Source organism: Typopeltis vanoorti, chromosome 14 (assembly GCF_054136105.1).
Source record: "Typopeltis vanoorti isolate ZY-2024b chromosome 14, IOZ_Tvanoo_1.0, whole genome shotgun sequence".
In the NCBI taxonomy this organism is placed as follows: Eukaryota; Metazoa; Arthropoda; class Arachnida; order Uropygi; family Thelyphonidae; genus Typopeltis; species Typopeltis vanoorti.
In genome coordinates this window covers 60,161,555-60,175,800 of record NC_143562.1, presented here as the reverse complement: position 1 = coordinate 60,175,800, position 14,246 = coordinate 60,161,555, and the positions used below count along the sequence as shown (strand labels likewise).

Genomic DNA, 14,246 nt, shown 5'->3' with positions numbered 1-14,246 from the left:
CATACTACAAAGCATTAAGAAAAAAGCTTTTCAAAACACTAAAATTATATGGTGTACAAGAAGGGAGGGGGAAGTGCTGTTGCTGATAACAGGGGAATTATGTCCCCATAAGGTGAGATAAGAGAGAAACATGAAAGAGGGAAACAGTGACAATGGTGGAGGTTGACAGGAAGAGATATTTTGTTGGATGTAGGTCAGGGAATGTGGAGGGTGGAAATGAATAAACGTATTAAAACGTGGGTTAGTGAACAAGAGAAGGGTGATTATTATGAGTGATTTTAATTATGGTGGCACAGACTGGAATGAAGAGATGGAATAAGGAAAATGAATTTCTCGAGTTCTTGAGAGACAGCTATCTTAGGCAGTATGTAAAGGAGCGCATGCAAGAATTGTGAGTGGGCTTTTGCATTTTCCTCCAGTTGATGAGAGTGATCACCTGAGTTGTGACCAGCCATATGAAAACATCTGTGAGGAAAGGATATATATATGAAGGTATAAGGCTGGTGATAAGCCTCTGTAGCTCAGTTGTTATAGATGAATCCCTTTGGTCAGAAAGACCTGAGTTCAATTCCCATCAGTCATGAGGAACCTTTATAAATTTTTTTCACCTGGAAACTCAGGTTTTTCTTCCTCCAGAACAGGCAAACTTGCTGCATGGACACACCAGGAGGCATAGGGCCAACCACTTTATCCTTGAGATGGTTGCCATCGCAAGAATAAGAAACCTTGACACTGTAAAAGGTAGAAGATGAGGATTAAGAAAGAAAGAAAGACAAGGCTGGTGATTATGACAACAGCTTGGAGCTATAGCATGGAGTAAGGAGTTAAACAGTAAGAAAATAAATGCTGCTTGGGAATAACAAAGAAGTACATAACAGCATCAATGTGTGAATATATTCCGAAGGGAAGGTCAAAAGGCTGAATAAGATAGGGGTAAAATGGATGAATGAGGGGATTAAGCATGAAATATAGAAGAAGGCACTTTGGAGGCAGCGTGAGATGAATAATGGTAATAATCAGTTGCACAAAGATTATAAAGAGCAGGCCATGAAACAGTTGATAAGTACAAGAAAAGTGCTGTATGAGCAGAAATTAGCAAATCAGGACAAGAAAAACCCTTGTAAGTTGTTTTTTTTTTTTTTGATATATGACAAATAGAAAGAAAAATGATAATGGTAAGATGAGGGTAATGGATGAAAGTGGGAGACTGATAGCTGCAAAGGATATAGTTGACGTATTCAATGAACAGTTCATTAGGGTGTTTCATCCTGTGAGAAATCAGAATCTTAAGAGGTATATGTTTAGAGTTACCCACATGTTTCATTGTGTTATCTTTGTGTGTGTGTGTGTGTGTTACAAGTACATATTCCCCAGATTTGGCTCCCTCTGACTTCTATCTCTTCCCAAAACTAAAACTCTTCCTCGCCAGTCAGCGTTTTTCTTCGAATAAAGAGGTGATTGCAGCTGTGGAGGAGTATTTTGCAGATCTTACTGAGAACCACTACAGGGATGGGATAATGGCACTAGAGCATCACTGGAATAAATGTATTTGTCTTAAAGGGAGATTATGTTGAAAAAAAAAATAATTTTGAAATTATAAATTTGTTTTTTCATTGAAAAGAACGTTTCAAGCCACCCTTATATTCTTTCTTTATTTCGCATGAAAATTTTCCCTTAGTATATTAGAGTTGCCATTTATTTGTTCACTTAATCTTTTTATGCACCAAATGCCTAGAAACTCGTTATCCTTCATGCAGAGGGATTAGGTCTAATTTTTTCTATGGTGACTCAGTCTGTCAGGTTAGACGTTAAATGATATGGACATTAAAATACTTCTAATGGATTTGAATCTGTGCATATTTAGAATAATTAATATATTGATAATTTCTGTTTATTATTATGCAGTAAGAAAATTTTAGTAACAGTTTTGTTTCTTAGTGGTTTCTCTTTTTGTATTCAGGAGAAGCTACTCGACTGCTAGCTTGGTTGGTTAAGATATCCAAATCATCCGTTGTTATGCATACAATAGTAGATAACAGTGCCCTTCCTTGCTTGATAGTTATGGTTAATTCAGAGCATATAGTTATGCAGAATGAAGCTCTAGTGGCAATAACACTAATTGCAGCTACTATATTAGGTAAGATTTTCAATTTTTTAAATAATAAATATCTTGCCATTTAGGGGGTCAAATTTTTTAGCAAAATAAAATTTTACTATTTTACTTGTCTGTTAATATTTTAAAAAAATGTAAATAAATAAATATTTAAATCTAAAGTTCTTACCTATGATTCCAGCTTATTTTAATACACTATTCATATATTTTAAAAGATTTAAAATTTTCCAATCATGTGGCAAATGTTGTCTTAAACTGTACCCAATTTGTTGGAAATTAATTACAGACTCTCAGGGTTGTGTAGAAGACCTCTCGACCACCCTTCTGACTCAACTTCTCAGTTCATCTAACATTATCAAAGGAAATGTTTCTCTTTTTTTTTGTTTTAAACTTGTTAACTGATAATCGATATTTAGTCACTGCAGATTACCAGTTATTATTCTATTGGTAAAACTTATATAAGCTACTTCTTTGAGATCTTGGATAAAGGACCGTAACATCTTTCTACAACTATCTCTGATCTAGAGTATTTTAATGGTATGGTGAAACACCATTTTGCTACTTGTTTATGGAAAATATGCGGGTGAAGAATCAAAGCTTGATGACTGGAAGAAGACCTCCACATAGCCTTTTACAGAATGTGGAGAACCAACTAGAACCTCTGATCTAATTTCCAATCCTATCTTCTTGTGATGCACTACATTAGCAGGTATCTATTTGGATACTGAACAAATGAGGATGGGCTGAAAATTTAAGATTTAGTTGACCAAATTGTATTCTTCTCGACTTAAACCAATATAATATGATAGTTCAACATGATAGAATTTCATCTTGGCTGAGGTACTGTCTGTTTAAACAAGAACCCATTACTTTCATTAGAGAACCAGGTCGAAGAGAAAAAACACAGTTACTGGAACAAATCTCAAATCAACATCAGCAGAGTTCAAGATTGGCACCATCAGCATGAGAAGCATTAACAGCAATGGAATAAATAGAAAAATTGGATAAATTGGATAAATGGAAAAATTGAACACCAAAACAAAAAAACTGTATGGGATAAAATCTGGAAGATTAAAGGCAGATACAGAATACACCAGTTGTCTGCCTTGGAATATAGTGAATGCATTATTGTTGATCCCAAAGCTGTTGCAGACACTGGACAAAAGCTTTGCCAAGAGTCTCAGCAACAGTCTCATATCCTCCTGAATTTTTAATATTGAAAGAGCAACAAGAGAAATAGCAATTAAGTTTCTGTACCAAGGGCATAAAGCCATACGGTCAGCATTTGTTAAAGAGGAACTCAAAAGAGCCTTTTTTCTATCTTACCCTGATTACATCCATTATGAGATGATAAAACACTTCCCATCATCAACCAAATATTTACTGAAGAAGAGTTTCCAGACTCTTTGTATAAGTCGATTGGCATTGCTATCCCAAAGCCAGGCAAGGATCCAACCAAGGCCAACAATTATTGTCCCATTGCTCTGACTAGCTATCTTTGTAATCTTAAAACAATGGTAAATGCAAGGCTTCTCTGGTACTTGAAAAACAACAAACTTCTTTCCAACATGCAATGTGGTTCTCGTAGACTCCAGTCGACCTTGGACCATTTGATCCGTTTTAGAAATGTATAAGAGAGCCTTTCCTGAAATGAAACCATGTAGTTTCAGTATTCTCCAACATGAAAAAAGTCTACAGCCTGGAGAGATGGCATATTAAAAGACCTGTTTAATCTTGATCTGAGGGGGTTCCTTTCAGTTTTTATTAAGAACTTTCTATCCAGTCATGTGGTCCAAGTCTGAGTGGATAGCACCTTATCTTGACCATATCATCAAGAAGAAGGGGTTCCTCAAGTCTCTGTCTTAAGTGAAGAGGGTCGCACTATTAACGTGAACTCAGTTATAGAACAGCTTCCTTCCACAATAGACAGTTGTCTTTATGTTGATGATTTCACAATTTACTGTCACTTCTGCAATATGAGAGTCATTGAAAGACAACTTCAACAAGCAATCGATCGTGTCTCTTCATGGGTTCAGGTTATCTACTCAAAAAAACCATCTGTCTACTAGGGTTTTAACTACTAGAAATTGCACTCTCCACCATGATCCTGATTTAAGAATGGGACGAGCTAATATCTCCATTGTTCCAGAGGCCAAGTTTCTGAGACTCATTTTTGATATAAAGCTCACTTTCTTTACATACACATTTGTGTGTAAAGAAAGTGAATGTGTGTAAAGAACAGGGAATGTTTGATGCAAAAAAGCATTGAACATTCTCTGCACCCTATACTTTACCAAATGGGATGCTGATGTTCCTTGCTCTGCATTTATCATGCACTTGTACGTTCAAAACCTTTAGGTTGAATCAAATGAACCATCTCTGTCACTTAGATGAAAATGTGTCTCTTAATTATGTCATAAAAATAAAGTCCCTTCCAGGTGACCTTACATGGACTAGTCTCTTTTCTCTATGTTGGGAGGTCCTATATCACACACACACCAGACTGCCATCTGTCCTTTTGGTATGTACTTTAAAGAGGGGTTATGGAGCTATTGGCATGAGTGATGACAACATTACCCACACTAAACAAAACCAAAACAGCATTCCTCCATAGCAGGATTGCACTCCATCCTGCAACCTCTCACTTTGTCAACTACAGAAGTCTCATACATCCTCATCTGTCTATAGGCAGTTGTTCTTTATGTTGATGATTTCACAATTTACTGTCACTTCTGCAATGTGAGGGTCATTGAAAGACAACTTCAACAAGCAATCGATCATGTCTCTTCATGGGTTCAGGTTATCTGCTCAAAAAACTATCTGTCTACTAGGGTTTTAACTACTAGAAATTGCACTCTCCACCATGATCCTGATTTAAGAATGGGACAATCTTCAATTGTTCAATGCCCACAGAGTAGCCCACTCTGATTTATTGCCCATCTATACTGATGGTTCAAGATCAGAGATCTCTGTTGACTATGCTGCTGTATTCCCTAATGTTACAATCGCTAATCAGATCCCGCTATGCAGCAAGAATTGCATGTCATTCAACTCACACTTGTGCATATCAAAGAAAACTCCTACCAAAAGTGTATAATTTATACAGACTGTATGAATTCTTTACAGGTTATCTCCTCTCTGGTGTATAACCACATCCAGTACTTGGTGAAGTGCTTCAACTCTTACACAAAATAAAGATCCTTAATTTGTATGTTTGGTTTTGTTGGATTCCCAGCCACATTGGAATTGAGGGATATGATATCTCAGATACAGTTGCTAGATCAGCTTGTACTTTCTTGACCTACTGCCTGGTGGTTCCTTATACTGACTACACACAAGTTATAAAATCAAAGTTAATTTAGCAATGGCAATATTCATGGCAGGAAGCACTGATGAACAAATTACATGAGATTAAGTCTCACATTAAGCACTGGCAGTCTAGTCAACATAGGAACAGAAGAGGGGAACTTTTTCTTGGTAAGCTCTGCATAGGTCATCACAGACATCTCACACATTCTTATTTACTGAGGGCTGATGTGTGGAAAATGCAACACCCATCTTATCATTAGTCATATTCTGGTGAAGTGTGAGCATTTCACACAAGAGAAAAATTACATTTTTACTTATCTGGTCAAACTATACACTCAGCTAGATGTTATCAGGCTCAGACAGATTGCACAACGTTTTCAGATTTTTTTTTAAAAAAACGTCAATTTATTCAGAGACATTTGATTATGGATTTGTGTATATGTAGATACAGCATTGTAAATACTAAACTTTGTGCATTTTATTTACTCATTTATGTTCTAATAAATTTGTATATATATTTTATACTATTCACTATTTTATCTCCTTGTAACTATTTATTTATTTATCCACCAACACCTTGTGTAGTGCTGTAACCCATGTCCTGACACAGCATGTCCTTTGCTGTTCCTGCACCATAAAACCCCAAATCAATCAATCAACAAACCATTACTATTCTCTGTATCTGGGACTTCAGAAAAAATATCCAGAACTTTAAAGAAATATAATCTCTGCACTGCTTTCAAGCTTTTTGAAGCTGGCTTCTCTGTTTTGCTCTGCTCTTCTAAGGATCCATTTCCTCCCCTCTCTGTTCTAGGTGTTTACAAGGTTTATTGTTCTTGCAACTTATATTATGGTCAAACTGGGAGATCTGCAAACAATCCACCTTGATGAACAAAAAATACATCTGCCTCCACAACTATGGTCAGTCAAGTCTAGTTGACCATGCCAGATACCTTGCACAGGATCAGATAGAATAAAATGAATATGCTTCATCACAGCAAATAACAAACTTGAAAGACTCTTTTAAGAATTAGTAGCAGATTTAAAAGACTAGCCTAATCTAAATAAATATGGTTGTGTTAAAATTCACAAAATTTGGGAAACTTTAATTCTTCATAGATGGCGATGCTCTTCATAGGTCTTTAGGCTTTAAATAGTCTAATTTCTTCCACTTATTGTTTTGTGTGTATTATTACTATTTCAATATTATATTTCTGAAGATGTATCTGTGGCAGAGATAAAATATCAGAGCAATTGAACCCACTGTTTAATTATTTCTCTTTGTGCTTTATTCATTCAATTAAATTTTATTATGAGTATTAATCAGTGCCTAAGCCTTAAATAATAATTTATCAGTTTTAACTTATGGATATGAGAAATTGGTTAAAATAAAACAGTTGGTCAAAGACTGGATACCAATTCTTACCAATGAGAGTTCTGAGAAAATTCACAGTAATGAATAGATGTCATCAATGGCAAAATCATATTAAAAAGAAGGATGTTAGGAAAGAACTTGATATTGTTAAAAAAAAAAAAAAAAAATTATAACACCAGAGGAAACCTCATGTATAATACTTTATTATTGTAGAATTTCCACCTAAGTATCATAGGCATCATCAGTACAAGATCACAAAATGGCAATTAACATTAACAGACAATTTTTAAAAAACACTACCTAAGTAGCTAATGTAAGATAACTAAAAAAGTAAAGCTACCAAGAAATTATATACTTGGTTTTAATCCTTTACCCAAGGAAGCAAAACAGTGTTTTGTGTGTATTCATGTTTTCATGAATACACACATATTCATGTCTGAGCTACTTCTATATAAAGGCTAATGACTTCAAATCACTTGCCTTAGTATGTATCCCATAATGCAAAGCACACACCCTTTCAGGCATGTAAAATGCAACGCATAACTACCCAGACCAGTATTGGCCCTCTGTGCCCAGAGGTCATCAATGGCAAAATCATATACCTTGGTTTGCCAGGCTGCTGGCTGCCCTACTCCTATCTTCATTGTGATTGTGGTTGTCATGGGAGGATAGTAGAGTGGTTTCCCCTTGCCTTCTCTTCCACAGAGTTATTGCCAATAACGCTGATTCAGCCATACCAAATAGCTGTCCGGACACGTCCTTTGGTGATATTGCACATCTTCAACCTCATGCCAGTACCGGAATGTGCTGTTGTCCACTTCCAAGGTATCGCGCTTAGTCTGGCACCTACGCAAATGAAACCTGACTGGCTTGGGTAGCCCTGCCAATTGCCAAGCAACTACTAGTATAGCTCTCTGGGTTGTCAGAGCACACAAGCTCCCCCCCCCCCCCTTCCCTAACCACATCAAGGTGGAAGATACTTTTGAGGGGAATTCATTCAAATCATTATTATCTGGTCAAAATTCAGGTCATTATCTGGTATAGTTGCAGAATCTTAGTCAAAAAACTAGAAAGAAATGGACAAGCACTGAATTTTAACTTGCAAAAGTTAAAATTCAGTGCTTTTAAAAAAAGAGATGATGTTAAAACCAATTTCCAACACAAAATTAAAGAAGAAGCTTGACCTATGTCAAGCTTCTTCTTCAGGTATTGAAAAATGCCTAAATACAGCAAACGAAACTCTAGGATATGAAAATAAGCAAAAGAAATTGGTTTGATGAAAAATGTGCTCAAGCAATAATAAAAGCAAATCATACAAAGAATTTACTGCAAGACCAACATGGATTAAAGAAGGAAAATATAAAGAATTGATCTGAGAAGTAGATAAAATCTGTCACAGAAAGAAAAGATTAGATTTTAATGAAATGGAAGTAAAGGTAAGAGTAATATTAAAACACACCCCAACTCAACATCACCAGAGTTCAAGATTGGTGCTATCAACATAAGAAGCCTGAATGGCAAAGAAATGGAGCTAGCTGAGGAATTAGATAAGTATCAGATTGACATAATATGGGTGACTTAAACAAAAAAAGAACAAAAAGTGGGGAGATCTTTCTGAGCAATAAATACAGAATGTTATATTCAAGAAATGAAAATCAAGGAAAAGGAGTAGCCATAGTATTCAACACTAAATACGAGGCTAATCTTCTTGAATGGCAGGCAGTCTCAAGTAGAGTGATGTGGGCAAATATCAGAATGGGGAACTGGACAGAGAGACTTATTTGTGCATGGTCCCACAGAAGGTTCTACTAAGGTAGAAGTGGAGAAATTTTTTGAGGCTTTAGAGAAAGCAACTGACACAGTGATAAAGGAAAAGGTCCTTGTTGGGGATCTAAATAGCAGAGTAGGAAATGATTGTCAGACATACAAAAATATATTGAGAAAATTTGGAGAAAAGAGCAAAGCTAATAATAATCGCAAATACCTGCGATTATTATTAGATATTGTTGGATTTCTGCTCAGGAGACATGGACTGGTTATTACTAACACCATGTTCCAACATAAAAATGCGCACAAATTCACATAGAGAGAAGAAGCAAGGAATAAGAAAAGTCTCATTGACTATGTTATTGTTGATAGTGATGTTTTCTCACTGGTGCAAGACATTAAAGTGTACAGAGGATTTGAAATTGGAAGTGATCACCATTTAGTCTTGAGCTGGATAAAAGTGAATTTTATATTGAAAAGAGGAACATGTAAGAAAGTTTTAAAGCGAATAAAAGTTGAGCAACTCTCAGATGTGAACTGTAGACTAAAATACACAAACATTATTGAAGAAAAAATGAAAGAGTTCAGGAACCAAACCTTGAAGATTCGGTGGCAAATCCTGAAGAAAACATTGATTGAGAGGTGGACACAGGAAATTAAAGAGGCAGTGAAAGGATAAGAAGAAAGCGTATCAAACGTTTTTGGCAAATGAGTCAGCTTGTGCTCTTAGAGAATACAGAGACAAATGTACGAAAGCTAAACACTGTGTAAAACTAGCTAAACAAAAATCATACAAAGATTTTGGTAAGAACATAGAAATTAATATCAAGAAGGTGGCAAGATATTTTGGAGGTTGTTGAAGAAGCTCAGAAATGGAGGAAAAAGTGCTGTAAAAGGAATTAGAGATGATAAAGGTGAAATGAAAACTTGAGAAAAGGATATTCTTGAAGTATGGAGTAATTACTTCAAAAAATTGCTAAATGAAACAAGCAGTGATAGCACAGTGATAAAAAACACTCAACAGGCATGCAATCAGGAATACATATCCATACTTGAAGTAGAAAAGCCATCAAAGGCCTGAAATGTGGAAAGGCAGCAGGAGTAGATGATATTCGACCAGAAATGCTCAAGTATGGAGGCATAAAAGTCTTACAGTGGCTGCACTGCATAGTTCAGTAGGCCTGGAGGGACAAATTCCAGATGATTGGAGTAAAGCTCTCACAGTACCCATATATAAAAATGCAAAAATAAATAAAACTGAATGCAAGAATTACAGAGGTGTTTCTCTACTGAGTGTTCCTGGTAAGATTTATGTAAGTATACTTGAGAAATGGTTGAGAAGGATTGTGAAAAGGAAACTTGGTGAAGAACAAGCTGGATTCAGGCCAAATAGAGGCTGCCAGGATCAGATCTTCACTTTATGACAAATAGTTGAGAAAGCATAGGAATATAACATAGATCTGCATTTAAATTTTGTCGATCTGGAAAAGGCATATGACAAGGTGCCAAGAGAGAGAAGCTATTCAATATGCTACAGTTATATGGTGTCAATGGGACATTATATCAAGCAATAGATGGTCTTTTTGGAAGTTTTTTTCACTTTGTTAGACATCCAGAGCTTCAGGGCAAACTTTGTTTGTCCTGAAGTATCTTCCAGATTGAGGCAACTCGTGGTAAACGTGGACCAAGCTCTCATCACATCTCGCATAATGCAAAGCACATCTCCTTGTGGATATGTATAATGCTATGCATTAAGGGAAGGGCTACTACCCACACCAGTTTTGACCTTTAGTGAGATATCGTCAGTGGGGACCAGATCCAGAAGTGGTGATACTAAGGCAGAAGCAATGGAGAAGTCATATTTACCTATACGAGTTGCCAAAAGATGTACGACCTTATTATTAAATTACTCTGGATTTAGAAAAAGATGTTGGAAGATACTTCAGGTGGAAACTTTGTTTGCTTACACTTGGATAAAGGATTAAACTAAATTTGTTATAGATAGTCTTTATTTGAGTTGTAAGTTGGCAGTTAGAATTGAAGGAAGTACAGGAAGATGGTTTAATTTTAAATTGGATGTCAGAATGATATACATTATCCTTTCTCTTATTCATTATCTATCTGGATCATATTATGATGGAAAGTGGTATTAAACCTGCTATTAAAATTGGAGATGTTAATCTCAGCTGTTTACTTTATGCAGATGATGTTATACTTCTAAATAAATCCAGTACAAATCTTCAAGATTCCATGACTAAATTGAATAGCTGTTGTAATAGATTTGGTATGAAGGTCAGCAATAACAAGACAAAGACAATGAAAATAGGCAGAAACATTGAAAATATCAACTAATTTGTGAATGATGAACCTATAGAACAAGTAAAACATTTCAACTACTTTTTATTAAATAATAAAGCAACACGTAAAAACCAGTGATATCTTTAATTAGTAAAAGGACAGATATTTCTTACTAAAATTAATAGTACATCTTCAGTGTCTGTAACAGTAATAGGAATGGAATACAAGCAAAACGTTCGGTGGATCACCTATTAAAATACAATTGTTACCGCATGCTAGGAAATAATAGAAATAACAAATTTAATCTATTAAGATAAATGGTTTTTTACATAAGATAAAAGTCTCCCAGATCTTTGAGAGAGACATACAGTCATTTTTATTTAAATTCGGTCGGTGTAAGATAATTTCACAATTTTCTTTGAATAAGCATTCATATTTGAATATGCATCTATGGAGGAGAACTGCTTTATCCCACTGGACACTATGAGTAGAGTCAATACTGTGCTGCGCCAGACCAGACTTCAGAGGTTTGTTATAATCAATATAATATTGATGTTCTTTTATTCTTTTTTCCAAAGAACGGCCAGTTTGTACAAAATAAGAGACATTCGCAAAGTATTTGGTAAACGCCAGCCAAAGATAGAGAAGACAGTTTATCCTTTGGGGACCAGAAGATAAAAAATTTGTAGAAGGTAATAAAGAAGAAATTTTGTTGATAGGAATATATGTTGGAATCAATTGATACTTTTTCAGAATTCTACCTATAGGTTCTGAGATTCCTGGAATGTATGGAATAGGAACTCTGCAGACTGTTGAAGAAACTGTTGGTGTTGGAACATAAGAGTCAAGTATCTGTTTGATTTGATTGGAGTTGTAATCATTTGATTCCATTAACTTTTTAATGATGGAAAGTTCTTGTTGTAAGATTATTGGAGAAGAGCAAACTTTACATGCTCTATGAATTAGAGATTTAAGAATACCAAATTTTTGAGACATGTGGTGCACAGACTTTTTGTGAATGTATCTGCCAGTAAATGTGGGTTTTCAAAAGACACTTGTAGATAAAGTACTAGAAGATGTTCTAGTAAGGAGGATGTCCAAAAATGGTAAAGTACCAGAGCTTTCTTTTTCCATGGTGAATTGGATGCGTGGGTGAAGGTTATTTATCTGTTGTAGAAAGGTGGAAAGTTCATCTTCAGTGTGTGGCCAAACAGCAAAAACATCATCAACGTAACAGTACCAAAGAGATGTTTGAGGATGAATGGATGAGAACATAGTATCTTCGAATTGTTTCAAATAATAGTTTGCCAAAGGTGGAGACAGAGGGCTACCCATGGCAGTACCTTCAATTTGTTTGTAGATTTTGTTTTTCCAACTGAAATAACCTGAGTGGATGACATATTCGAATATCCTTGCGATATCTGGAGGGTAATCTTCATATAAAGAATTGACTGTTTTTTTTAATGGAATATTGGTGAACAGAGAAATGATGTCAAAACTGACTAATATTTCAGAATCTGTAATGTTAATATCCTTGATTTTTTCAAGAAAATCTGTTGAGTTTTTTATATAGGATCCGGAATGACCAGTGAGAGCACTGAAGAAGCGTGATAATACTTTTGCAATCCGATAAGCCGGAGAATCAATGCAATTTATGATAGGTCGTACAGGACAGCCTTCTTTATGGATTTTTGGGAGTCCATAAAGACGAGGAGTTCTTCTAAAGTAGATGCGTATTTTATCCACGTAGTTAGGATCCCAACTTATAACCTCATCAAGCAATTTATTTAGTTGTTTAATTTGTGGATTAGTAGGATTACGTATGATCTCTCTTGGTAGGTTGTGGTGTCTTCTAATAGGCTGGATACTTTTGTCTCATAGTCAGTCTTATTCATGATTACAATAGCTTTTCCTTTATTGGCCTTAGAAATGGATATTGTATTATCTTTTCTTAAAGAAGTTAGACCTTTAATTTCAGCATTTGATAAATTGCATGGAGGTAATTTGCTTTTCAATAACGAAGTCACAACTTCAAAACGTAGTTTATTGGCATCTTCGCTAGGAAGTCCTGATAGATTGCGTTCTATATTATGTAAGAAATCAAGATAAGGAATGCGTGAAGGAATAACAGCAAAATCAAGGCCCTTTGCTAAAGCACTGGTTTCAGCAGTGGATAATGGGCGATCGGAAATGTTTACAATCCATTTATTTGTAGATGTACTGTCAGAGGTAAAGTTTTTCTTTTGCTTGTTATATAAAGAGTTGTATTTTTGCATAAGATTTTGAAAAATTTTATTATTTAATTACTATGCCACAGGTTCCACTAAAAATCTTGACATTGTCAGCATCCAGGAATGTGTTAGCAGAACTAATCTCAGGTGGTATGGTCCTTAAACAGAATGGGCAAGGAAAGATTAGCAAAACAAGTGTTCTCTGCCAGGTTGGCAGGAAAAAGACCCAGAGGAAGACCAAGATATAGGTAGATTGATACGGTAAAAAGTGCCTTAGAAGATAGAAATATAAGATCTGATAATGTTGGAGTCTTGACAGGTAACAGACTGATTTGGAGGAAAATTGTAGATAGGAAGTTAGTAATGATGTAAATTTTTCATGTAGTACTGTCATATCCTATACACCTCTTGAGGGTACATGGCAGGAATTTGATGATCATGATGTAATCTTAGACAAGCATATAACATATTGAGCAAATTAGAAGATGATATAAGCCTCTGCTAGATATATGCAGACCCAGAAGACATGATAACAAAGAAACACATAAAAACCGTTGGACAAAATATTTCCATGAATTACTAAATAGAAACTTTACTTATGCAACTCAGAATTATATACCTTGAGACAGAAGACGAAAATTTCCACTTTGTGTTTCTTCGAACATTGAAATATAATATCTGCTATCTTCTTTTTCTTCTAGCTTTACAAATCATTTAATATCTCCTTTTATTCACTGTTTACTTGTTGACAGCTTCATCTCTTCCATTTTATTGGATTCACCTTGTTACAATTCCTTTTTGGAATCTTCTGTTAATATAATCTGACTGTCATGTTTTCTTAAAAACTTCCTGAAACAAAATTCTCTGGTCTGTGTTGTTATATTTCCTTTCTCTATCTTGTTCTTCTCCATTACCTGGGTAGTGAATGCGCTCTGTCAGTTGCCCATCAATCTCCTCAGTGAGCATGCACACTTGTTCAACTAAGCAGCAAGCTAGAAATTAGTAATAGTTGACACTCTATCATCGTTGGCAAAAACAAAATGTCATTACAATATCATAGTATACTTAACAGTTGTGAATTACAATAAAGAACATTGAGATTACAACTATCAGATATCCAGTAAGAACAATACATCTCACTGTATTTTAACAT

At 35.3% G+C, this 14,246-nt stretch overlaps 1 protein-coding gene across 1 annotated transcript in view; it reads left to right on the top strand.

Annotated features, from left to right (window-relative positions):
* The window catches only part of LOC150099524 (rap1 GTPase-GDP dissociation stimulator 1-like), a 252,559-nt gene that overhangs the window by 215,553 nt on the left and 22,760 nt on the right, over positions 1-14,246 (top strand). The window contains exon 11 of the mRNA XM_090403451.1: positions 1,961-2,137. Within this exon, the coding sequence (XP_090259577.1) occupies positions 1,961-2,137 (177 nt within the window). The remainder of the gene's footprint in view (positions 1-1,960; positions 2,138-14,246) is intronic.